The sequence below is a fragment of the Vanacampus margaritifer genome, chromosome 11 (assembly GCF_051991255.1).
Source record: "Vanacampus margaritifer isolate UIUO_Vmar chromosome 11, RoL_Vmar_1.0, whole genome shotgun sequence".
Lineage (NCBI taxonomy): Eukaryota > Metazoa > Chordata > Actinopteri > Syngnathiformes > Syngnathidae > Vanacampus > Vanacampus margaritifer.
In genome coordinates, this window is record NC_135442.1 from 13,588,629 (window position 1) to 13,614,786 (window position 26,158).

Consider the following 26,158-nt stretch of genomic DNA (forward strand, 5'->3'; position numbering starts at 1 on the left):
AGCTGATTTTTTTTTTATCAGTTATTTTCCATTAAATCTATCTGTATTATTACTTTTGTCAGATTCAAGTTATTTCTGTGACCACTGCTGTATTTTCTTTCATTAATAGAAGGTTGCCAACATTTTTGTCTATGTTTGTATGTTTCAACATAATTGCTGAAAACGTGCAAAGTCTGAGAACTCAACTAAACTCGCCTTAGTAAATATCCAGTATCAGAATCAGAATTATCTTTGATGGCCAATATGTTTAACAACATGCAATAAATTTGTCTACGGTAGTTTGAGCCTCTATTGAGTAGTGTAAGGGTAAGGTTAACTTGTAGTTAATTGAAGGAGTTTTATTCATATTTCTAGTTTTTACTCAAGTGTCTGAACTACTGTAGGTTCAGATTGTGGGTACTTTGGTCACCTGTGTTCTACATTTATCGTTCATTTTGACATATTTATTCTAGCTGTGGGCATCATAAACCCCCCAAAAATGAATACGTACATAAATATATGTGTATAATAATGATTTGTATTGTTGAAAAATGCGGGAAAAACAATTCACTACAACTATATTTGCAATTACTGAGGTTCAGCAATAGGTGTCGCTATAGCAGAGGCACAAACGTTGTTATGTGACGTCACACACCCGGAAGTAACACAGGGATGCGGGTATCGACCAGCTCCGACACCGGCTCGCGCCTGTCGAGCTGAAGATGGACACCTCAGAGGGAATTGTCTGTAGTTTGTCAAGCAGAAACAAGACAAAACGGTAAGGACATTTTAATAGAGTCGATAAAAACGTCTGCGTTTATGAAGTATGTAAAGCTTAGAGGTTCAATAGTTAGCTCAGTGCTAATGTTCGAACTGCTTTGTAGTTCAACATTGTTTGTTTTGACTTTCAGCTTAGGTGATATTTCTGTTTGTCGAAACAGCTGACGTTTATTGTCATCCAAGTACAATGGGTCACAAAAGAAGGGCAGCAGCTTTCAATCATGAATCGCAGGCAGTCTCTGGACACTCAGCAGAGCCCACCAAAGTCCCCGTGACGAAGCATAACATCTGCATGGTGTCTGACTTCTTTTACCCCAACATGGGAGGAGTGGAGAGTCACATTTACCTCCTGTCCCAGTGTCTGATGGAGAAGGGACACAAGGTGGTGGTTGTCACCCACGCCTACGGCCACAGGAAAGGCGTCAGGTACCTGACCAATGGCCTTAAGGTCTACTACCTGCCTCTGCATGTGATGTACAACCAGTCCACCACCACCACCTTCTTCCACAGCATGCCGCTCCTACGCTGTGTGTTTGTCAGGGAGCGCATCACTGTGGTGCACTCACACAGCTCATTCTCTGCTATGGCCCACGATGCTTTGTTCCATGCTAAGACCATGGGACTGAACACGGTATGTGGCTCTTGAGATACATTCACACTGCGTGTCTTATAATTTTGACTTTTGACATTCAGCTATAGTGACGTATACACGTTATAAGATTTGTATGAATAATAGATATTTTATTTCACAGGTGTTCACTGACCACTCACTCTTTGGCTTTGCTGATGTGAGTTCAGTGCTGACCAACAAGCTCTTGACGGTGTCGCTGTGCGACACCAATCACATCGTATGCGTCTCCTACACCAGCAAGGAGAACACGGTTCTGCGTGCCGCGCTCGATCCAGAAATCGTCTCCGTCATTCCCAACGCCGTCGAGCACAGCGACTTCACGCCCGATCCGTCTCAGCGCCACAACGACAGGATCACCATCGTTGTGATCAGTCGCCTCGTCTACCGCAAAGGTGCTAGCTATCTTGGTGGTGGTTGTTTCTCATGGTTAGTTACGGTTTAAAGATGACCCTTCATCTGAGGCTTCAAATTTTCAGGCATTGATCTTCTCAGTGGAATCATACCAGAGCTCTGCCTCAAACATCCAGATCTGCATTTCCTCATTGGTGGAGAGGGACCAAAGAGACTTGTACTGGAGGAAGTGAGGGAGAAATACCAGCTACATGACAGGTAGCTACTTTTAGATTTTCCTGCTTTACCTGTTATCAGTTTTCAAACTGCCAGATTCAATTTATCACAGGTCTCTATTCTTTGTTTCAGACAAAACATCACTTATATTAACTCTCCAAATATGCAAAAAACAATAACTTGTTTGCTTCTATAACAGCATGTTCATTTAAGCATCATTTTTTGGATACAGCTTATTAGGGCAAATGGGACAAATTGACAACCAATCAGATCCCATTTACACCTAAGGACAATCTTTTGTAGTTTTTGGAATGTTAGAAGAAGCTGGATTTCTTGGAGTAAACCAACATAAGAGCAGGGGGAACATGCAAACTCCACAAATGGTTGGAGTGCGGATTTTAACTACCAACCATAGAACTGCGAGGCAAATTTTTTCCAGATGCACAAAGCAAATGGCATAAGACTTTTTTTGGGGGTATGGAAGAAGTTTACTTTCAACACCTCAGAGATTAACAAATGTTGGAGATGCAGGACATCTCCCAGGTCAACAGCAGTGACTCTTAATCATACTAATAGACAATAAACAAAATCTCAGAGCACAAACTCCATATTTTTGTTTCCACTTCCTGTCTTCCTAGCCTTCAATGGTATTTGTGTCCAAATACCTTTGTCTATATATTGCATTAACCCAGGCAGCGGTCCTGCTAATCATGTATTGCTGTTTTTATATTTTTAACTGAGTTGTTATAACTGCAGAGTGCGCCTGTTGGGGCCTCTGGAGCACAAAGATGTCCGAGGAGTTCTGGTGCAGGGTCACATCTTCCTCAACACGTCACTCACTGAAGCCTTCTGCATGGCCATTGTGGAAGGAGCTAGCTGTGGACTGCAGGTGCGCTGCATTTCTTCACCCTACACACAGTACCATTCAAATGTATTTATGCTCTTCTTGCATAAGTCCCCACTCTAATATTTAAGATCATCAAACAAATACAGTGCAGGTCAAACGTTTGACACACACACATCTCATTCAATGCATTTGCTTTATTGTCATACTTTGCAGATTCTCACTGAAGGCATCAAAACTAAGAATGAACACATGTGGAGTTATGTACTTAACAAACAAAAAAAAGGTGAAATAACTGAAAACATGTTTTAGATTCTAGTTTCTTCAAAATAGCCACCCTTTGCACTTATTACTGCTTTGCACACTCTTAGCATTCTCACCTTTGGGAACTCCCTCAATACTGTTTGAAAACCATTTCAGGTGACTCTTGAAGCTCATTGAGGGAATGCCAAGAGTGTGCAAAAAATAATCAGAGTGACTATTTTGAAGAAACTAGAAAATAGAACATGTTTTGAATTATTTCACCTTTTTAAAGTACATAACTCCACGTGTGTTCATTCACAGTTTTGATGCCTTCAAGTGAGAACCTACAATGTAAATAGTCATGAAAATAAAGAAAATGCTTTGCATGAGGTGTGTCTTTTTGGCCCGTACTGATCAGACAAAGAAAACATAAAATTATGTTTTTAAATGCTATTATTTATTATCGGTTGGGGGGGGTTTCAACGCTACCTGGCCTTGTGGGAGAAAAAAAAGTCGAGAACAGACCTGTTTAAGAAAAACAACAAAATAAAGGTTTTGGAATGGACTAGTCAAAGTCTGATTTGAATGCTGTGGCATGTCTTTAAAAGGCTTTTCATGCTGGATATTTAGATTTGTTTGATGATGTTAAACACTAAAATGTGGAGAACTTGAGAAGCAGGCAAATACTTTTTTTCACAGCATTTTCCATCCCTATTTGCTGTTGTTAACATTGTTAACATTTTTAATTCTTTATTTTATATTTTAACCATTTTGAATTTAGTTATAGATGTGTAGAGCAGGTGTAATAATGTTAAACTCAATATAACTCGACCTTAACCTATCTGTTATCTTGTTTCGTCTAAATTCCCTTTCCCTTGTCCTGCTTGAGAAAGTGCAAGCTGGCATATTGAGATTCTGTTTTGGGAAGAAAGTTCAATCTGACATATTGAGATTCTGTTTTGGGAAGAAAGTGCAAGCTGGTATACTGAGAACCTGTTTTGTCTAAATGTGAAAGATCAACATAGCATACTGTGAGAATGTAATCTGATTTTCGTATTTGATGGGAGGAGAAGAGGCGTTTTTCTGTACAAACTCTGATTGTAATAAAGGGCTGTGTCTCCTGGGGGACACACACATTCTTGGATGACACTGCTTTGGTGATATTCAATTGTGTGACCAGAGATCTCTGTAATAAATCAATCCTTGCAAGGACCCTCTTCACAAGAATCTCATCTTTGATTTATTTGAACACGCAAAAGACTACAAATTATATTTTAAGCCTTCACTGTCAAGAAATTAAGGAGAAATGTCTGTCAGTTCATAGTTGAAATGTAATTATGTTTGTTTACGTCCCCCAAGGTTGTCAGCACTCGCGTGGGCGGGATTCCCGAGGTGCTTCCCGAGGACTTGATCACGCTTTGCGAGCCAACGGTGAGCTCGCTGTGTGCCGGGCTGGAAGCGGTCATAGCGCGGCAGCGTTCGGGCTCCATCTCCACGCCCGCCTCCATTCACGCACGGGTGCGCAAGCTGTACACTTGGAGAAATGTTGCAGAGAGGACGGAAAAGGTGGGTTTGGCACAATATGTAAACCTTCCTTCCGCGGTGATTTGTGGAGGTAAACTAACAATTTTTTCCTAACAGATAAATCCGAGCTCAAGCAAGTAAAAGTGTTTTCTGTCTCAGGTGTACGACAGAGTATGCGGCGAGGAGGTGCTTCCCCTTGACCGACGTCTCCGGAGGCTTAGGACTCACTGCGGCCCGGTGGCCGGTTCTATCTTTTCCTTTGTGGCGGTTCTAGACTTTCTTTTCCTGTTGTTCCTTCAGTGGTTACTGCCTGACAGGCACATAGACGTGGCCGTGGATGCCAGCGGTCCTCTCGGACTGTGGAGGCAAGAACCAAACGGGAGTAAAGATAAAGCTCAGTCGGAAAGAGTCAAGTAAGCAGCTTCAGCTCACTTATTTTCTACTCCCGATGATGCAAACACTATCATGAGCGAAGAAACGAAAACTTTGTTTACATTATTAGAAAGGGACGTTTTCAAGCTATTGTGAGAGATTTGTGGCGGATGGTTATGATTTTTGTTTGTTTTGTCTGTCTGTGACACTGCACAGAACCTATATATAAACCAATACTATATGTGGGCATTGGCAGAGATATATGCTCTTCTGAGGACCTTGTAGTTGTTGATAAAACTGAAACAAGGGGGATTTCATCACTGAGAAAGTCAGAGAGGCCAGACTGAGATGGTTTGGACATTTCCAGAGGAGAGATAGTGAGTATATTGGCAGAGGGATGCTGAGTTTCCAAATGCCAGGCAGGAGGTCTAGAGGAAGACCAAAGAGGAGGTTTATGGATGTAGTTTAACTCATTTACTGCCATTGACGCCTATAGACGTCAAAAATTCATTTTAACTATTTCTATTAGTAACATTTTTTTCCCACTTTTGTTAACAAGAGTATGAAAACCTATATTTGTTTTGCACATTTAGAACAGATATAAAATTTGTTATTAATCGTGAAGTCATGCGATTAAATACAATTAAAAAAATTAATCGCCTGACGCCCCTAATTTTTTAATATTTTCTTTTTTTTAAATCGTGAGTTAACTAGCAAAGTCATGCGATTAATTACAATTAAAAAATGTAATCACCTGATGCCCCTAATTTTTAATAATCTTTTCTTCTTTGAAAAAAAAAAAGATTTAAAAAAGAAAAGATTATTAAAAATCAAGCAATTAAAATTTGTCATCGTAATTAATCCCATGACTCCACTAGTTAACACACAATTTTATATTTGTTCTAAATATACAAAAAAATAATCTAGGTTTTCATACTCTTGTTAACAAAATGTTAAACTAATAGAAATAGTTAAAAGGATTTTTGGACGTCTCTAGCCGTCAATGGCAGCTATTATTTAATCAATGTTTCATTATCTGCTAGTTTAAATGTCATCTCCCCGTGTTAGCTCATTTTTTTTAATGTTTACATTCAGATGAAACCAGGAAGACTTTTGTTTCCAGTTTTTTCTCCAGGCTATGACCTAGTGTACCTCACAATCTGTTATTTTTGCCACAATGAGGTTTTTCTCAGAACAGGTTAGTCCAGTTGATCCGGTAAAAGATAACCACCTCTATTTCCTTTGTCTTGTTTTATAAACATCACAATGGAATGTGAAAGTGTCACATGTAACGGCCTATGAAAATGCGGCAATTTACCAGGGCTAGTTTGCATAGCGTTGTGATTAGCACTTTAATCAATACACTCCAGCGATGCTTGGCTGAAAAATGTTGGGAAATGTAAAATGAAAGTCTCTAACCTATTTGTGTTAATCTATCATTGTTGTAGTGTTTTTTTTTTTTTAATGGAACATGCAAAGTTAACCTATGATGTCTTATTTTATTTTGAATACATTTTCAAAAATAAAAACTTTTTTTTCCCCCAGGTTGTCATTATGGGGTAGTATTTTGAGTATAATATGAGCAATATAATTTATCATTTAATTTATTACATTCACAATTTACTGATGTAATAACGTGTAGCTGAAAGTTAAGTGGTCAATGACATGAAAATGACCAGAGTGACCCAAACACTTTCCTGTTGCGTCTCAAAATGGTGAGTAGTTTTACTTGATTACATGTTTGTTGTACAGTGGTTAACATACAGTATTGTTATACTTGTATTTTATTAATAATGCTAAAATGTTATTTGTTTGTTCAATTAATACATGTTTTATAATTAAATGATGGCAACAGTTAACTTTTTTTTTTTTTAACCAGATTGTGTTACACGTTTGGAGGTGAAAACATGTATTCGTAATTGGCAAAGCTGCAGGTCCACTCTTGCGCCATTGTAATAACCGTGGACTGGGATGAGTGTGGGGTGATGATGCGGGGGTGGATTCCCAAGTGGCCATATAAGAGGGGGAGAAGAAGCTCTGACTTCCTGGTTGGTTTGCTAAAGGGTGAGTTGTGTAAAAGTTGGGTTCCAGTCAACATGGTGGATGTTCAGATGGAAGCTTCTCTGTGCTTGCAACCCTGGCACAGGCCTTCGGACATCTACGGTGGGCTGGCGTGCAATTCGCTGATGGCTGGTAAGCTTTTAATGGCATCGCATGTATTGATTGTGTAAATGCTGGAAACAAGTGTTTCTGTTTTTTTAAATTAGCCACTTTTTCCATGATCAAGTCAACTTGCACATTTTTCATTTGATTCGCTGTTCTATCTTCAACATTCAGTTGGCTAGCTTGTGAATGGCGAAAATCCGCGTATAATTGACACCCATTCAAAATAAATAAACGCTGATGAACATTCAATATACGTTTTCCATTTTGACATATTTTGATGTCTTGATTGATTCTCACCATTCTGACTTCAACTATTTTAGTTTATTAAAGCCATCTTAGAACTATTCACATTTCCAAAATTCCAAAAATAATTCAAAAACAAAAGATTTAAAAAGATTCACCTTCAGGTTCCACATTTTCTTGACCAACTCAAACCATTTCAACTTCAAAAGTATCATCCTGTTCCGTATCATTCCACATCATTCAACTTTATTATTTCATGCATTATTCACATACAATTTCTCCTGAAATCATACAGTCTAGTTTCCTTTTAGGACAACATTGTATGTCGTTAACTAGTGTATCCCCCCCCCCCATGGATTTAATGTCATAAAATGTAAGTTTGACTTAATTGGTATTGTATTAAAGTTACACTATATTTTGGTCGTCTTTAAATATCCACTCACATTTATTTTTTAAAGGCTACATGTGACCTTCAAACCATAAAAACGCGTATTTAAATGAGCTCATGTTAGCAGACATGGGTCTTAATCCTCCTCTTTGTTTTTAAGACGACTCTTCAGAGAGAACCCCTCTGCACGATGCAGCCTTTCAGGGCAGACTTCTCCACCTGAGGACCCTCATAGCTCAGGTAAAGCACTATGAGCATGCGTTCATACTCAAACGAGGTCTTCCAAGGTCTTATCTCCTTTGCAGGGCTTCAATGTGAACACACTGACTTTGGACGGCGTCTCTCCTCTGCACGAGGCTTGCCTGGGGGGCCGCTACATGTGTGCCGAATACCTGCTGGACAACGGGGCCCATGTAAGAACGCGAGTTTGAGTTCTGAATCGGAGCAGTACTTGAACGGCCTGTGTGTTCTTGCGGAGCCGGAACAAGTGTCGAGCGACGGAGCCACTCCTCTCTTCAACTCCTGCCGCAACGGGAGCGCCGACTGCACGCGGCGACTCCTGCAGCGCGGCGCCTCCGTCCACGCCGCGCACCAGCTGGCTTCCCCCATCCACGAGGCTGTGAAGAAAGGTGAGGCTTACAACAAAAAAGTATTGATAGGGGTGAAATAATTTGTCATCATTTGCGTGTTCCAAAAAATGGAGATAAACTTCTTTGTGAGAAAGACTCCTTGCAAGGATGATTTATTACAGAGAATCTCTGGTCACACATCATTGAATACTACGAAAATTGTGTCAGTCAAGGAGTGCGTGCCCCCTCCCTTGCGGAAGACAGCTCTTTATAGAATCGAGTTTGAAAGTAAAACGCCTTTTCTCCTCCCATCATGAATAAGTAAAACAGATTGGTTCTCACACAATATGTTACATAACAGAATTTTAGTATACAGTTCGCACCTGTGTTCATCTTTGTAGACAAAATATACTCTTCCGTGTACCAGCTCGTACTTTTTCCCAAAACAGAATCTCACAAACAGATTGAACTTGACATGGCCGTGAGTGATGGTTGTGCGAACAGCGTGTGTGTGTGTGTGTGTGTGTGTGTGTGTGTGCTCTCTCAAAGCAGAATCTGTTCTCATGCAGAACACTGAGAAGGAATTTTAGAGGTACCAGCTCGGTTAAGGTCAAATTATACTGAGTTCAACACTATTTCGCCTGCTCTACACATCTATAAAACCTTTCAACATGGTTAAAATATGAAATAAAGAATTAAAAATGTTAATAATGTATAACAGTATCAACTCCATATTGTCCTCCATTTTCACACGTGTTCTTTTGTGTTTTCGTTAGATCATGCCGAGTGTCTGGAGCTGCTTCTGGCCTACGGAGCGCACATTGACAATGAGCTGCCCACAATGGGGACGCCGCTTTATTCAGCCTGCGTGGCCCAGTCGTTACCTTGCACGCGTGTGCTGCTACACTTGGGTAGTCTGAACTAAAATGCACGGCATGAAAGTTTTTTTTCTTTTTGGGTTAAAATTGCTTACCTTACCCAAAATCCGTGGCATCACAAAAAAGTCCAAGATAATAAAGCCGAATACACTGTCGTTCATCTATGAGAAGCTCACAGAGCTGTCCCAGGGTTATAATACTTATAGTTAGTTTTTATTTTATTTTTTTGACTGTTGCTTTTTAAATTTGGTTGATTTTAATACATTTTTAGAGCGTTTTTTTGAATTATTTTTTATGCTTCAGTTTACTTTTTATTAGTATTTTTTTATGGAGTACTTGTGGAGTGCAAGACAAAAAAAAGTCCCTAAATATCAGAGTTGGGTTCTAAAAATCGAATAATCAATATCGAATCGATTTTCCTTTTCAAGCCTATTGATTCATAAAACCATGAATTGGTTATTTAGATATCTCTTTTTTTTATTTTTTACATTAATTCATATATTGAATTTTAAAAACCCACATTTTTTGTGTGTATCTCACTGTTTTCTTGAAATTGACCGGCCACATGAATTTAAAAGTATTGCACTTTCAAACAATTCAGAATCTTTTGAATTTGTATTTACAATTATTGAATTAGAATTATGAAAATATTTTCATCTCATTCTTGCTGATGTCAATGTTTGTGTAACATTTAAAGCTGCAATATGGAACTTCTTCCCCAAAAATAACTTTACAATAAGCTTTTTATTTGACCATTTATGAGTGAAATGCCTTCTAATTAGTAGATTAACACTTTAGCTGTTCACAATGGGTACTTCTGCAAAACTCTTGCCAATAGTTTTCCGACTGCATTCGGGTTAAAATTTTCCGCGCCGTCTGCGGATGTGACGTAATGTGCGTGGTGTGTATGTGAAGAACTGTATGTGCCGTTTCATTCTTTTGTCAGCAGGTGGCAGTAGAGATTCAAAATGGAATATTCTACATTCAGTAGATTTAAGTAATTATAACAAGTGTTAATTTAATTAATAAACTAAATTATTTAACCAGCTACTAACTCAGCAATATTGAAGAATGTAGAATATTCCATTTCGAATCACTAATGAAACTGCACATACCGTTCTTCACATACACACCACGTACATTACGTCACATCCGCAGACAGGGCACGGGAAATTCTAATCCGAATCCAGTTTGAAAACTATTGGCCAGAGGCTTGCAGAAGTACCCATTGTGAACAGCTAAGGTGTTAATCTATTAATTAGAAGGCATTTCACTCAGAAATGGTCAAATAAAAAGCTTATTGCAAAGTTATTTTGGGGGGGAAAGTTTCATACTGCAGATTTAATCAATATTGGATTGAATTGAAGGGAATCAAATCGAACTGAATGAACTCTTGTGACTCAACATCAAATTGATTGAGGAAATTAGAATTGATACCCAGCCCTACTAAATATTGTGTAATATAGTTAAAATAAACAATGGGTTGATGTATGAAAATAGTTTAGAAAGATGAAAACATTTTACATTTTTGCTATAATTATAGTTATTCTTACTTAGTTTTCTAAATATATTTATAGTTAGTTATTGTTTTATAAAAAAAATACTCTTGTTTTTTTGCTTTGGTTAGTGAAATTATAGCGTGGTGTTTTTTTAAAGTTAAAGTTACTAGTTAAATCTAATAACCTTGATTATCTCCTGGTCACCTTAGGAGCAGATGTTCGACTAGGATGCAGACAAGACAGCCCGTTACACGCCGCCGTCCGAGGGGGCTCAGCCACAATAGTAGACCTCCTGCTGGACTTTGGTGCCGACCGGTCTTGTAGGAACGGCGAGGGAAAAACCCCTCTGGAGGTGGCAATGCCAAACAGCACGGCGAGAGCGACACTGCAGAGCAGAGGTGTGATGTGGATACGTGCACCAATCAAATCACGAGATGTTTATTTTGAGGAAGTTGTACGAGTTCTACCTTCTTTCTCTCTTTTGTATGTGCAGGTCCTTGCTCGCTCTCCCAGCTGTGTCGCCACCGTGTCCGGAGAAGTTTGGGAAGAAGTCGGCTGCACAGAGCCTCCAGCCTCTTACTCCCACACACCATCCTGAACTTTCTTCTTTACCAGTGACACACCTCCACTGTGTTTCTATTATTCATATATGTGATGGCAAATTCTTAAACTTAATCTTTCTACAGAAACAACCCAAATGCTGCAGTGATTTTATGCTACTTTGATACTATTCGTACCATCACCTGTGCTCTTGCAACTTTTGTAAGCCTTTGTAGCACCATGGACAGCGTCAATTGGCTTCCCCCGGTGGTGAGAAAGAGATCACTTCCTTTCCAAAACAAAGTTATGCTCCATGTGCCCACACATGATGCTGTTTAACCTCCATCTTGTTTGGACTTCAGAGCTTTTTTTGGCTATTTTTTTACCACAGAAAATAATTGAAATTAAATCAAACTGTTGCTATGTTAAAGGTTTTACACCAAGCTAGACACTGTAATATGAATACTGTATTTCAATACAATAAAACACTGATGACTAAGATGGTCACAGACCAATTTTTTTTTGGTAACACTTAAAGTGCCACTTATAGAAAGAAGTTAACCGCTTTAACTCAGAAAATCAATAGCACACTGCCTTTGAAAACAAGTGACAACATGTACAGGATAATTCTGATGAGATTTTTTTTCAACATGCTACCTATTCACATTGCGGGAATGTGTACTCTGTACACTCTGTACAGTACTCTGTTATGATGAAGGCAAATTATTTAAAATTATCAATAGTTTCTTAAGTCATTCTTTACGGTCTTTAATATATTTAGAACAAACAAAAAACACGCAAGTCTAAACACAACAACAAAGACGTTTTTATTTTTGTTTTTTATATAATTTATATAGGCTACATTAATGCAAAATGAACACTGACTCGTCTTTCACCCCCATTCGCCCCCCTTACCGCTTTAGGTGTACAATTATTGATGAAGTCACATCTGGCTGTGATTGATTGGCATAAAACAGTTTTTGTTATTTGTTAGGGAGAATCAAAATACATCAACTTCCCTCTGCACGCTCCTGTGATTGGCATTACTGGATAGTACCTAAAGTGGTCAACGTGCGCTCATTTCATCAGGTAATTGGGCGTAAATATTAAGATTCGGGTCCATCATCCAATCTGAGCCAAAACCATCACTGGTGACGTACCAATCAGCTCAGGGCTAACGGGATTGGCCTGATATTTTCTCCACTTTTCCTTCTCCCATCCTTGGATACCTCACCCTCTCCCTCCACCACCAGCACGCCGTCTTCTGCCTCTTCCTCCGAGGATGGAGAACACCCGCTGCTTCGCCAACCGCTTTTCGGACTACAGCAAGGGCGCGCTGCTGCCCGACCACGGGACCGACACGGTGGTTCCGGCCGTGATGGCCACGGTGGACAGGATCCTGAAAAGGGTGCGATGATCTACAAGTCCCTGGGCTTGGCCGACTTTGTAAAGCCGCTGACGAAATTTCGCAACCTGTGGGAGGTGTGGGCGCCCATCCATTTCCTGGAATGCGGTTCCGATGAGCTGTTTGTGGGCCGGCCGGGTTACCTCTGCGCCGCCCTGGTACTCAAACAGAAGCTGGGCATTGACGTGAGATTACTTCCCCACCAGTGACATTCGTATACCTTGAATGTGAAGGACTAAAATATAATTTGTAATCTTTTGCGTGTTCAAATAAATCAAAGATGAGATTCTTGTGAAGAGGGTCCTTGCAAGGTTGATTTATTACAGAGATCTCTGGTCACACAATTGCATATCACCCAAGCAGTGTCATCCAAGATGTGTGTCCCTCCCCCAGGAGCCCTTTTATTACAATCAGAGTTTGTACAGAAAAACGCCTCTCTCCTCCCATCAAATACGAAAATCTGATTACATTCTCACAGTATGCTAGTTTGATCTTGAACTTTCACATACAGGAATCTCAGTATGCTAGATTGAACTTTCACATTTAGACAAAACAGGTTCTCAGTATGCTAGATTGAATTTGGACTTTCACATTTAGACAAAACAGGTTCTCAGTATGCTAGATTGAACTTTCTCAAACAGGACAAAGAAAGGGAATTTAGACAAAACAAGATAACAGATAGGTTAGATAGGTTGAGTTATATTCAGTTTGACATTATTACACCTGCTCTACACATCTATAACTAAATTCAAAATGGTTAAAATATAAAATAAATAATTAAAAATGTTAACAATGTTAACAAATGGCACGCTGTGATGCCTCCACAACACACCAATGAAAAGTAGCCTGGACTCGACTGTATGTTCTGGAATTATTAGCAAATAAGAATACTGTACAACAACAGAAAATAATAATAAAAATTCATTAATACAACTGAATTTTCAAACACACAAACAAATATGCATTAAACACATGAGAAAAAATAATAATGAAATGTTACTGAAGTAACTTTTAGGTTAAATTATTTCAGAGATGTTGCCTTCAAAATCGTCCTTGTGCGTTGTTGATGCATCTGATGCTGAGGCCAGTCAAACGTTTAACCTGGCAATAGCCAGATTGATTTGTGCATCATTCGAGAGAGTTCTCCACAATATCAGTCTGGGACTGCTCCGCGTTGATTTGCTCAGGAAAGGCGGGGCATGCTGTACAACACTTCGAACGTTTATTTCGACCAATCATGGCAAAGGATGAAAATGCCGTCACCGACATGCGACTGTTGTGACTAGCTGATATCATGGCGTTGAGTTTATGTTGTCGGTTTTGCAATGTTGATATGCGGATACAAGAGACTAATTCAGCGAGAACAGAATTAATTGCAGCTTCCACGAACTCGTCCACTGGTGTCACCATGTTTGGTTTGTTTCTTCCCACGGAATCGGCGCTTCTTGTTTTCGTCGCAGCTGCATATCCCGCCCCCAAATACAACGTTGCTCTGTGATTGGTTCGAACCACCAGTAGTTCGTATAGGTGGAAATCAATGGGAGCGGTACAAGATGGATTCTCTGGAGTTTGTGAACTCACAAATACTGCGAGAATACATCTTGCGAGAGCAAGGTTATCTAACGTTGACCTCAGATGAAATTTTCACTTCAACTTTGAAAAGATATAGCTTCTAGGCTCCACAAGGGGGCGCAAACTCCCTACGCCAATGATAAACATGTCATGCAAATAGAAAACCATTTCACTTATCTTTCATTATTATAGGGCGTGACAATTTACTATCAGTGGGAGTAGCTTTATAACTTCCACCTGAATTCAATTTAAACTCCTTAGAAGAGTTAAAATAACTCTAAAAATAAGAGTTACTTTAACAACAACTTAAAAGTTTACACAATTGTCTCACAAGTACACTCAAATTAAGTTGATTTTAATTCTTAGAAAGTCTACCCCATATATTTAAATTTGCAGTTTGCTAGGTGTTATTGTAGTTAATAATTTTCAAATATACATTTTTATTAATGTGTAAACCCATACAAATGCAAGTCACAATTGATTTTTCTATCTTCGTAATAGCCTGTGCTCTACTCTAAGTATATACTAAACTTGCAGTATTAACTTCCCATCTTCTCAGCAATGTATCTGCAATAACACCAAGATCATAAAATCTGAAAACGAATAATCAAATGTTTGTGTTTTACTCGGCAGATTCTCAGCAAGGATCAAATCAAGTCAATCTGCCAGGCCATCATCGAGTCGGGGAAACAGTACGCCAGGAAGAAGCGAAAGCCTTTCCCCCTCATGTACTCCTCTTATGGAACGGAGTACCTTGGTAAGAACAACTCACATGTGAATGAAATGATCATTAAGATTGATTCTGTGGAATTGTTTTTAATTAATTGTGTCTTGAAGCCAGTGACGCACAATGGAAAGCACTACTTGGCAGCATCTCAACTCGTTTGTGTAGTATCTTCTTTGCATTGGAGTTTCAAAAAAGGACATTGAAAATATAACAATGTTTGCAGTTTTTTAGTCATAATATTTCTAATAATCCTGCACAAGAATAGAAAATTCTGAAAAAGTCACAATTGTATATGTTAATTTTAAATAATCATATAATGAAAGATGATTAATGGAGCTAGAGCAACATGTCAGCATGTGTGAAGATAACTGTCCTCTCCTTGATTTGCATCACGTGCAGACGTGCAGGACGCCTCAATCGGTACACGTGCACAATGTAACCAAATCTAACATAAAAACTGTGTCAAAAGCTATGCCTTTTATACATCAGATTGGTATTGGTATAAGCAAGCAACTGTCCTGTGTCTTCGTGTAACTAAATGAGGTAGTCAGAATATTAGGAACACTACTTTATTACAACCCCAATTCTTGTACTAGATTGTTTTGTTTTCATTGTTTTGTGTGGTTTCAGCATAAAATATATGATGCTTTGGGATGTTTGGGAGAAAATGGCAGTTAAAAAGTTTTGCAGAATTATCCCCTATCATTACTCACTTGCAAAACTACAAAGGGCTAAGATTTTCTATTAAATAAGAACACCCTGAGAAACTTCACAAATATAATACAATAATATGTTCAGTATTTTTAACCCCCCAAATATTCTCTCATTTTGAATTTAAAATGCTAAAAAAAGATCGGATTGGGGCAGTAAAAGTCTGGGACTAAAATACATCATAAAAAAACAAACAAAAAAAAAACTGTTATTTTAAAGAAGGACCTATAGAGTATATCCCAAGACAGCATAGCATTTTCCTTAAAGTGACAGTGTGCAATCTTTAGTACCATCTAGTGGTGAACAAATAATTTATTTAAAATATATATTTTTTTAATTTAATTAATTTAAATAATATGCAAAAAAAAAATGTTCTATCACATACAACGAAATTATTTTTTTTATATATAAGCGTAGATCTAGCAATTGCCAATTATATTATGGCTGGAGCCTCACCTTACAAGAGGTTGACATGTTTCGCCGCCATCTTCCTTTTATTTGTATTTATTTATTTATTTTTAGAGAGAGCTCAGTATTGTTTATTTGGTAATCTTACTGATTCGACATGTCATCATCCTTGCTCTCTCTCCGCCATCTTCCTGCAACGGATGCTCAAAGGACAAGTTTGCAAACGTAGTTAGCCCTGGTGGTGCTTGCAACTAGCGTCGGACCCAATGGGTCGACGGCCGCTTACCTTAGACAGCTGTGGAGTCTCGTGATTTAAGCTCCCGTCGCTTGTCACTTCCTGCTTTGCTCTCCTGGCTGTCCAGTATGCTTGAAGAGCCAGTCCTTCGCTCGTACCTTCAGTAGTCCTTTGTTAACATGCTTGCGTGCTTCAGGTTGTAAGTGTGTGTGTATCCCTTGGCATGGTACATCCCTGCATGCTTTTTTTTGGTTGTGTTTTGCATGTCTTCAACCTCACTCAATAATATGACACATCATACAATAATAATAATAACTAGAAAAATTCCCGCGGAAATTTTGAATGGGACTGCTGACTCTTTGGTAATGAGCTGAACAGTTTAAAATTTAAACCACTGGAATCGCTCAAGAAATGTGGAAGTTAACCATAATCAACATCAACTAAAAGTATCTTACTGTCCCTGAACATGTATTTAAAAAAATGTAAATGAGCTGAACAGTTTAAAATTTAAACGACTGGAATCGGTCAAGAAATGTGGAAGTTAACTATAATCAACATCAACTAAAAGTATCTTACTGTCCCTTTAAGAAACATGCACATTCACGCACGCACATTTGACTTGGAGACGTCACGCGCCCCACATTCCATTGAGATTGCATGAGAGAAGCACCCCTTGAACAAAAGCCTCTCACGACTTAACGGTTGAAGATACAGATTCAAGAAATGGCTCGTTAGAACGGCAAGGGTTTGGGAAACACGAGCATGTTCTCATTTTCTTAATCGGATAAAAAATGACCAAATGAGAGCAGGTTGAAAACTTATGATTTATCAGAAAGCAGTCCTCTCCATCCGCATGTTGACAGCATCCCACAGCAACCGCGCAAGCACCGGCATCCCATCGCTGTCACTGAGGTGTACCTTCCAGACATGATCAGAAATAAATATTATATATCTGCAAACATACTTTTGATAGGAGGAGCACTAATAAAATGTTTGTTTGTTTTTTGCAACAACTAATGTACTTACCCCGTCTCTACACCACAAGTGAAGCTGTGACAGCGGGAAGTGGCCAGCAACAGATAGGTAGCGAATACCTACAGTAACAAAGAAAAAAAACATTATTAGTTCAAGAGTCCCGCTGAGACACAAAAATCAGATCAGGAGGTGACGTAAAGAAAAGTAGAACTTTGTGTGTGAAAACAATTTTCAACATGGAACGTACCCATAATTGCTGCCACCCGGTGGTACTCCTGGCGTAAAAGGTCCTGCTGGGCCAGCTCGACGGTCAGACGAGGGGGGAAGTCCAGGACAACAACCTGCACAAAGTTTAAAAAAGTAAAATATACATCTGGAGCAAGATGAACTTTCATTAATATTCATCAACTGCTTAACTGGCCAAAGTCAGCCGCTGCCTCAGCGATGGGGCGGCCCAAGTTGTTGCTGGGAGCCAAAATGCAGACCGCCTCGGGTGACCGAGGCAGAACAGCATTCAGCACCTCAGCACGCAACTCGGAGGCACTGGCACCCGGGGTGGACATCACGCCAAAAGAGAAATGTCCCTCCGGCAGCTTCACAACCCCATCGGCAATGGCTCGCAGGTGGGAGTCACCAACAACCAGGACAAACTATTAAAGAAAAAAAAAAAAGAAGAAGTCATTGAATTTTTTTTTTTTTAAATATTTAAAAAATAAAAAAATAGACAAATGAAGGTTAATTTGTTTTACAGGCAGTTTATTATAAAACATACCTTGTTGTCCTGGTTCAGTGATGGAATGACCAGTTTGTGCCTCCGCCCAGTCACAGTTGAAACTGGCCATTCCCGAACTCTGTGGCGCCAGCCAGTGCCTCTGCCTAAAATGATGCACACACCATGAATACCATGTCAAGTCTCACAACTTAAATTGCTGACAATGCACAGTACAAGTTACACTTTGAGTGTATATGAACCTGCAAAATATTGGAAATTTTTAAATAATCAATTGTAAAACTGCTGCAAAAGCAATTAAAATGATGACTGACCTGGTACCAGAGCCTTGGCACCAACAGAGGACACCTAAAACATAGACATTACAATTGTAGGCATGTGCAGTCACCTTAATGCAGAGTAAAAAGCAAACATAGGTTGTAATGGTTAAGTTAGTTTCAATAAAAATTGACCAGGTCTTTTGTATATACAAGTGATGTTAATTCAGGCCAGGTTTATTAATGAAATTATTAATCACGAAAGAGATTCAAGGACTGACTAACTGATACTTTTGTTTGTGTCTGAAATACAGTCACAATTGATCAAATTTGGTAGAATTTTCTGATCAAATACATGAGCAAAAAGGCAGCAGATTGTACCAGCCTAACTTCACAACAGCACCATCTACTGATAAATGTAATGTACTCCAACTACTGTCAAGTGTTAACACAATTATTGGCTTGACATTATCATTTCAACTGTTCCTCCCACAGTCATGCAATAGACCAGGTCTGCAGTTATTAAATATAACATGTGAAATATCTGTGTCCAGGATAGGCATCTCACAAGTTTTTGATCAATGTTAGTGAGTTTATTTTAGACATCAGTAGTTTGAAAACTTCTTAGAATATTTGAAATATTGTAGAAAACAGACTTCATCAAAATTCTATTCAGAATTATTTTGACATGAATAAAGCACTGCACAAATCACATGTCATACACTCTATATTCGTAAAACTGTGCCCTGATGAAGACAAGCTTGTGTTGAAACACGTTGGTAGTCCATTTTTAATAAAGGATTTTTTAACATTACTACTAGTGTCTTGCATAAACAGACTGCTTTTTACACAAGGCTTTTAAGCTAATTTTTCTGCCTGATTCTGTATTTGTAGGCTGAAATATTGTGTATTGCACATTAACAAAGAATTCAATAGAGGTAAAGTACATGCTGGGGTGCGCTGTTTGGGCTCAGTTCCAGAGCAGCAAGGTCCAGCTTCTTCCATTGGCGCTTGGCTGCCTCTGAACGCTTCCCCTTCCGCGGCATGCTGCTACAGCAAAGAAAAAAAACTTGCCATGACAGAGTCAAAAGTAAAGATTCAAGATCAAATTTGTAGTTATTCTCAGATGTGTATGAAGCATTAAAAACGTACACTTCCGAAATCCCTCATTGGCGCCGCTCCGCTACACCGTCGACACTCCACTCAATTCAAGAAATGGCTCGTTAGAACGGCAAGGGTTTGGGGAACACGAGCATGTTCTCATTTTCTTAATCGGATAAAAAATGACCAAATGAGAGCAGGTTGAAAACTTATGATTTATCAGAAATGGAGAGAGGAAGGCGCCTGAAATTAACATGTACAAGACAGGCGAATTAGTCCGACTTCTCTTGCTTAAGGTGAAAATAAAGGTACTAAATGACACCTTAGCCAAATAAAAGTTAGTTTGTCTGAAAGAAGACACTCGTGACTACAAAATGTGAGAATTTGACGTCTAGTGACAAAAGATCGTTGCCATGGTGACGAGTTGAAGTGACGTCACGCACCCACATTGCATTGAGATTGAATGAGAGACGCACCCCTTCAACAAAAGCCTCTCGCGACTTAACGGATGAAGATACAGATTCAAGAAAGGGCTCGTTAGAACGGCAAGGGTTTGGGGAACACGAGCATGTTCTCATTTTCTTAATCGGATAAAAAATGACTAAATGAGAGCAGGTTGAAAACTTATGATTTATCAGAAATGGAGAGAGGAAGGCGCCTGAAATTAACATGGCAGAGATAGGCGAGTTGGTCCGACTTGTCCGAGCTTAAAGGGAAAATCTGATCCTAAGTTCACCCTTGGTTTCACTTTGGTTGTAACTCACCTTTCCATCAGTGGTGACTTTATCGATCCTCATCGATCCTCATCTCTCCGTCACATTCCACCATGTGACACCGCTTATCCAAAATGTGGCCATCAAGCTAAAAAGAAATGCAAATGTCTTTAAAGATATCATGGGATGCATGTCATGAATGTGTTTCCTTTATCGCACTCAGTGACCTGCCTTGACATACTCGTGGTGGTCCTCCTCCAACACTTCTAGGTCAGCAGTTAATATGGAAAACCGAAAAGAAAGGCACACTTAAATTACAATCGCTTGCGCAATCCAATAACATCAGAAATGTGGCCTTGTTCTTGCATAGAGGTTTTTATCTTAAATTACTGCATGGGGCAAAATATTATAAACAGCTCAATTTGATGTAGTCACAGTTCTACAGGACTGCAAACTACAAGCACAAGTATAAACATTGTCAAATTAAAATCTCCCTAGTAAATATACTGAAAACTGAGAAGTGCACATTAATTGACATATTTCTTTGTACACACTGGCCAGTTGTTGACATCCTATAACACGTATAGTAATCATCTGTCAGACTAACAATGATCTAAACAATCATGCAGCAGTGAGAGTGTATGAATGATCAATAATAAACTTTATTAGCAGATATTAAGAGCCCCCATTGTTTTTTTGTGTACTTAGATCGTGATGGCGTGTATCGGCTGGCTTAGGCAAGAATGTTAACGGCCAGAAAAATCGGGCAGGACCCCCTCACCTGTCACTGTCGTTCCACATGGGGAGTCGTCGATGGCCCCTTGGTTTTGTGCATGTACCAGCATACATGGTTGACGGGCTCGGTGGGCAAATTCCACTGACCTCCCCAAGTCTCGACCCCCTTCCGACATGGTCACCAGAGAGTCCGCAAACACACATTTTGACAGCTCAAAGAAAAGAAAAAAAGTGTCTTTGGGTATAAAACATCACCTGCTAATGTTTAGGTCAGAAGAAGAACTAAGTGATGATGATGAGCTCGACCAAAATATTATCATCACCAGCGTGGAGCAGGAGAGTACTTTGAGCATGAGACTCAAACCAAGTTTAAGTGTCAACAGTACTACCACCATTTTATTGGATTTTTTCCCATGTACTGCACGTTATTTTATTTTTCAAAAACCCAATTCGGTTCTAGTTAACTTTGAAGTACATGTATTTAATTTTTAAGACTCCCTTGTTTTTAAACATTTATTTAACATTTTTTACTTAATATTATGCGCAATACATTTAATTGAATAATTTTTCAAGTAGGGCCTCTTGTTTTATTATTTTCCTAGTGTGCCATTTTGTAAATCCTCAAAAACACATACGGTGGCTCACAATAATAAATATAGAACAGAAATAAAACTTCTGCCTCATTTTTGCCTAACATTGTGACTTACTGCAGTACTTTATTAGTTGAGATTTCATTCCGATTTTGGACGGACCGATCATACATAGTGCCTGAACGTGGTTTGAGCATGTCAACAGGTGCCAAAAACAGGTGGTGGATGTCCTCAGGGGTGCACACACTTCGTGCATAAAGTATACGCTAAGATCGCCCGTGAATTCACCAATACTGGACAAGAACGCCACAGCTTCTTCGGAGGCCACCATTTCTGACCTGTGCTTGTCTTCTTTGGTCGACGCTGAAGGAAGAAGAGCTGGAGCCTCCACATCCTGGGGTTCCTCCATTATTGTCCTGTGTTGAAAACAGACTTTGTACCCGTGCTGGGAAGGATGAAAACGCTAACAATGTAATAAGATGGGCAAATGTTACGCCACACAACTAGTCGACATTGTATGCAGGTCTTTTCTCGGTCATAAATCCTGCTTTATGTTTCAGAAAACAGACGACAGACGAGTTGTCGTATTTTTTTTATATTCGTAATTAATCGCAGGACTTCACTAGGTAACTTTAAGGGATTTACCAAAAAAGAGAAAGTTATTTCAGTAATAATGGATGACATCTTTTTTATTATATTTACAGAGTGAGTCATACTAGTGTAAATGTAAGAAAAAAGGACAAACTATATACAATGATTTGAGTGTTTTGGCACACACAATAATGATAAGAAAGTATCTACGAATACAAATAGATCACAAATTTATAGATTTAAAATCACTGTCATTGTAATTACCTTTAATATTAAACATGGAAAATGTAATTTAAAAATGATATAAGGCACAATGCATATTAATGGACAATTACCGGTAAACATGCCAGATTATAGCTGTCAGATAGTTTAAATCTGCAGCCCCTTGTCAGGTTGATGTAACATTTTATAAACAAAATCTACAGTATTTCAAAATAGGGTTAAGTCAGACACATGCAACACAGGTACACAGATCATTCGTTCATTCAGCGGTAAACATGATCTTAGCACCATCATTCATCTCTGCTATTCTCACCAGCACACTCGTGCCTCTCAGCTTCAGCCTTACTTGGGAATCTTTGACAACAAACTGAGCAGGTAAAAGGCTTCTCTCCAGTGTGGATTCTTGTGTGTATTTTTAAATATACCTTCTGAGCAAATTTTTTACCACAAACTGAACAGGCAAAGGGCTTCTTTCCAGTGTGGATTCTTGTGTGTAATTTTAAATCTCCCTTTTGAGCAAAAGTTTGACCACAAACTGAGCAAGTAAAAGGTTTCTCTCCAGTGTGGAATCGTGTGTGTAATTTTAAATATACCTTTCGAGCAAATTTTTTACCACAAACTGAACAGGCAAAAGGCTTCTCTCCTGTGTGGATTCTCGTGTGGTCTTTTAAGTTTCCCTTCTGAGCAAAATTTTTACCACAAAATGAGCAGGCAAAAGGCTTCTCTCCAGTGTGGGTTCTCATGTGGCTTGCTAAGTGTCCCTTCTGAGCAAATTTTTTGCCACAAACTGAACAGGCAAAAGGCTTCTCTCCAGTGTGGGTTATTGTGTGTATTTTTAAGCTTTCCTTGTGAGCAAATTTTTGACCACAAACTGAGCAGGCAAAAGGCTTCTCTCCAGTGTGGGTTCTTGTGTGCATTTTTAAATTTCTCTTGTGAGCAAAATTTTGACCGCAGACTGAGCAGGTAAAAGGCTTCTCTCCAGTGTGGGTTTTGGTGTGTCTTTTTAAGTTTTCCTTCTTAGCAAATTTTTGACCACAAACTGAACAGGCAAAAGGCTTCTCTCCAGTGTGTGTTCTTGTGTGCATTTTTAAACATTCCTTTCGAGCAAATTTTTTACCACAAACTGAACATGCAAAAGGTTTGTCACCAGTGTGGCTGATCATATGTCTTCTCAATAGAGACTGGCAGCCAAAAGTTTGACCACACTGACAGCATTTCCAGCATGTGCTGGCAGCGTGACATGTCACATCACCGTCAGACTGTTCATAGTCATCGGTTTGTGGAGTGTGTAATGTGTCTTCACCATCTGATATTCGAGCTAACATGCTGTCTGCTTGTGATCCTCCACGGTGGTCCTCGTCATCTTCTGTTGTTTGTTGTCTTGAGTTGCTGCTTGGAGACTCCGCCCCTTTGTTCTCTTCATATTGACATTCATCTTCACTCTTCAAATGGACACCAGTCACGGGCAACTCTGTGAAATGCTCCTCCTCTTTTATGTATGGCGGCAGCCGCTCCTCTTTTTTTATGTTGGGAGGCTGTGGCTGCTCCTCGTCTTTAACTTGAAGAGGCTCCAAGTCCTCCTCTTTCACACCAGGGAACTCTGGCTCCTGCCGCTCAGGACAAAGGTATTTTTCACTGACGTCTGTATTTTTCACACCGTCAGACTGTTCATAGTCATCGGTTTGAGGAGAGTGTAACGTGTCTTCACCATCTGATATTCGAGCTAACATGCTGTCTGCTTGTGATCCTCCACGGTGGTCCTCGTCATCTTCTGTTGTTTGTTGTCTTGAGTTGCTGCTTGGAGACTCCGCCCCTTTGTTCTCTTCATATTGACATTCATCTTCACTCTTCAAATGGACACCAGTCACGGGCAACTCTGTGAAATGCTCCTCCTCTTTTTTTATGTTGGGAGGCTGTGGCTGCTCCTGTTCTTTAACTGGAAGAGGCTCCAAGTCCTCCTCTTTCACACCAGGGAACTCTGGCTCCTGCCGCTCAGGACAAAGGTATTTTTCACTGACGTCTGCGGGACACAAGTTACACATGGCTTGGTAAAGACCGTTTATTGTGACGTTATGTGTTTTATATTTAAGATTATCACATGGGCCACCTGAGTGAAAGAGTAACAAAGCTGGCAAATGTTACGTAGTTTGTTCCAGAAATCACTCAACGTTACTCTGTAACGCTGATTGTTCCGCACATAAATATAGAAAATATTTCAAGTTGTGAAATCTGGCATTCATTGACAAAAAGCTAACAAATACATGCATCTGCAAGAGCTGTACAACATCCTCGAGGAGTTTACGAACTTTTAATTATTCAAACTCTAGGGGGTAGCAAAGAAGAACAAATAAAGCCAGGGGAGAGAAATCAATTTCGCCAACAGTAAGTGTATGTCAAACCTAAATGGGTATTTTTAATCATTGTAATGGGCTTAGTGTCAATGTGCCATTAGCATAAATATGTGGCTATATGTAATATATTAGCTTATTCTTTGCTAAGAAAAAAAAAGTGTTTTGATTTTTACTTAGTTACGATCAATGGTCCAACTAGTCACTTCTGTTTACAATATCAAATTATCTACTAGGCTTCCATCCTCCATTCTAGTTGTTGATATGTCAACGAATCAAAAATAAAGAATAAACCTGCTGTCTTATATAATTCTTATAACATTTACCATTAAAAATAGGAGCACCTATTCTTATCTGAGACATGTACCAAAGCGACTTGAGAAAAACTGTAAACGTAAGGTAAAAAGTGCCCGGATGAAGGATCCTTTCAAAATAGACATATTGTTGAAAAGCATTGATTAAATAAGTGACAAACCTGCTCTGTTCAACACAACTCGAGGCTGCTTGTAGAAAGCGTCCATCAGTTGACGTAGTCGCTCATTCTCTTCTTGTGCGCCACAAAGCTCCTCTTTGTACTTGACTTTCGTTATTGCCAACATTTTCACACGATATTCACGACACTTTTCGGTCACATTTTACGTCTGTTGAGCCAATATGTCGATAACAAACGCGTCTCCTTTTTTTCGGCGGCAAGCTAAGCTAAGATAAGCTAAACAAGACCGAACGATTTTGACAAAAACTGTGTGGTACGAATGTAACCAGACACAAAATGGAGCAGTTTGGCTTCAATAGAGCAGTGACGGACGCACAGTGTCGATGTGTAAGTTCGTATAGTACGAATTCAGAATGAATTATTACGAATTACAGTGAACCGCGTGTAGCTATGTAAAAGCAGCCTGGAATGGAGTATTGGTCACGTGAAATCTATTCTACGGCAACACCAGTTGAACAAATCTCGTGTCACGGGGTGGGGCATAACTTTATATAAACGTTTGAGCCTATGTTCATTTGGAGAATACATTTAGAAAAAAATCTTTGCATTGGGACGAGTAAGAAACATGTTTAGTTACGTCCATAAAAATATTGAGGGGTTTACCAGAAATACAAAGTTATTTCAGTATTAATTGTTACTAAACACTAAACAGATTGAAAGCCAGATAATTTGTGAATTCACGTCTACACGCACCAATGATGTGTGTTGGTGACGACCCTGAATTTTGAACTAGTGAACACTCCAAAGCAATGGAATTGTTAGATTCTCTTTTTAGTCCAGATTTAATCCAACATGTCAACTGTACCACTCATTCATATGGCAATACATTGGACCTTGTTTTTACAAAAGGTGTCAATGCTAGCCTCTCATATCCTGCAAGTCCCTGTCCTGACTACTTTTGTGTGTTTTTTAATCTTATCTTTCGATGCGCTGAGGGCCAAACCATCACTGTTTTCGTTATATAAACAACAACAAACAGTTCCTTTTAGCTCACCCTCCCTCTGTTTGTTAAAGTTGACCCCATCTCCACTATGGGTATTATGTCTTGAAAGATATTATAACATTTTTAATACTTCATTTTATTTTATTAACCATTATTAACATTCCAATTCTTTATATTAA

At 39.2% G+C, this 26,158-nt stretch overlaps 4 protein-coding genes across 7 annotated transcripts; 3 read left to right on the plus strand and 1 right to left on the minus strand.

The window, feature by feature from the left end:
- Positions 1-446: 446 nt before the first annotated feature.
- On the plus strand, positions 447-6,484 carry piga (phosphatidylinositol glycan anchor biosynthesis, class A). Of its 2 annotated transcripts, XM_077580478.1 has the most exons (8): positions 447-757; positions 921-1,185; positions 1,270-1,390; positions 1,512-1,782; positions 1,867-1,999; positions 2,714-2,846; positions 4,404-4,610; positions 4,728-6,484. In XM_077580478.1, exons 2-8 carry the CDS (start codon positions 947-949, stop codon positions 4,983-4,985), a joined length of 1,362 nt encoding a protein of 453 aa, XP_077436604.1. In that variant the 5' UTR covers positions 447-757; positions 921-946; the 3' UTR covers positions 4,986-6,484. The 2 variants fall into 2 exon arrangements, with proteins under 2 accessions (XP_077436604.1, XP_077436603.1); XM_077580477.1 differs by having other exon boundaries at positions 456-757; positions 921-1,390.
- A 142-nt stretch (positions 6,485-6,626) lies between these two features.
- asb11 (ankyrin repeat and SOCS box containing 11) lies at positions 6,627-11,722 on the plus strand. The gene is made up of 7 exons (XM_077580479.1): positions 6,627-7,133; positions 7,898-7,977; positions 8,043-8,150; positions 8,216-8,366; positions 9,083-9,217; positions 10,893-11,081; positions 11,177-11,722. The coding sequence occupies exons 1-7, from the start codon at positions 6,926-6,928 to the stop codon at positions 11,299-11,301; spliced, it is 996 nt and encodes a 331-aa protein (XP_077436605.1). The 5' UTR covers positions 6,627-6,925; the 3' UTR covers positions 11,302-11,722.
- A 151-nt stretch (positions 11,723-11,873) lies between these two features.
- On the plus strand, positions 11,874-15,562 carry LOC144060438 (lanC-like protein 3). The gene is given in 4 exon segments (XM_077579987.1): positions 11,874-12,630; positions 12,633-12,813; positions 14,834-14,957; positions 15,558-15,562. Coding segments are annotated over 4 exon segments (435 nt in total). The 5' UTR covers positions 11,874-12,505.
- Positions 15,563-17,086: 1,524 nt separating this feature from the next.
- On the minus strand, positions 17,087-25,466 carry LOC144060246 (uncharacterized). 3 transcript variants are annotated; one of them, XR_013295884.1, is made up of 11 exons: positions 25,019-25,132; positions 21,721-21,798; positions 20,839-20,958; positions 20,289-20,320; positions 20,109-20,205; positions 19,191-19,293; positions 18,301-18,334; positions 18,029-18,132; positions 17,504-17,906; positions 17,308-17,375; positions 17,087-17,199 (listed from the first exon to the last, which is right to left on the minus strand). XR_013295884.1 is itself a non-coding variant. In XM_077579595.1 (2 exons), the coding sequence occupies exons 1-2, from the start codon at positions 25,140-25,142 to the stop codon at positions 22,486-22,488; spliced, it is 1,854 nt and encodes a 617-aa protein (XP_077435721.1). In that variant the 5' UTR covers positions 25,143-25,466; the 3' UTR covers positions 22,054-22,485. The 3 variants fall into 3 exon arrangements, 1 of the variants encoding a protein (XP_077435721.1); XR_013295883.1 differs by having other exon boundaries at positions 20,289-20,323; XM_077579595.1 differs by lacking the exons at positions 17,087-17,199; positions 17,308-17,375; positions 17,504-17,906; ... (5 more) ...; positions 20,839-20,958; positions 21,721-21,798 and adding an exon at positions 22,054-24,215 and having other exon boundaries at positions 25,019-25,466.
- Positions 25,467-26,158: the final 692 nt, after the last annotated feature.

What these genes read in the sequence shown, in the direction of transcription:
- piga (XM_077580477.1), top strand. Translation starts at nt 947, where the DNA reads ATGGGTCACAAAAGAAGGGCAGCAGCTTTCAATCATGAATCGCAGGCA. An exon ending in TCGCCTCGTCTACCGCAAAG is followed by an intron (nt 1,783 to 1,866) that starts GTGCTAGCTATC and finishes TCAAATTTTCAG; the next exon opens with GCATTGATCTTCTCAGTGGA. An exon ending in TTGCAGAGAGGACGGAAAAG is followed by an intron (nt 4,611 to 4,727) that starts GTGGGTTTGGCA and finishes TTTCTGTCTCAG; the next exon opens with GTGTACGACAGAGTATGCGG.
- asb11 (XM_077580479.1), top strand. Translation starts at nt 6,926, where the DNA reads ATGATGCGGGGGTGGATTCCCAAGTGGCCATATAAGAGGGGGAGAAGA. An exon ending in TGCTGGACAACGGGGCCCAT is followed by an intron (nt 8,151 to 8,215) that starts GTAAGAACGCGA and finishes GTTCTTGCGGAG; the next exon opens with CCGGAACAAGTGTCGAGCGA. An exon ending in CCACGAGGCTGTGAAGAAAG is followed by an intron (nt 8,367 to 9,082) that starts GTGAGGCTTACA and finishes TGTTTTCGTTAG; the next exon opens with ATCATGCCGAGTGTCTGGAG.
- LOC144060246 (XM_077579595.1), bottom strand. Translation starts at nt 25,142, where the DNA reads ATGTTGGCAATAACGAAAGTCAAGTACAAAGAGGAGCTTTGTGGCGCA. An exon ending in AGTTGTGTTGAACAGAGCAG is followed by an intron (nt 24,216 to 25,018) that starts GTTTGTCACTTA and finishes TGTGTCCCGCAG; the next exon opens with ACGTCAGTGAAAAATACCTT.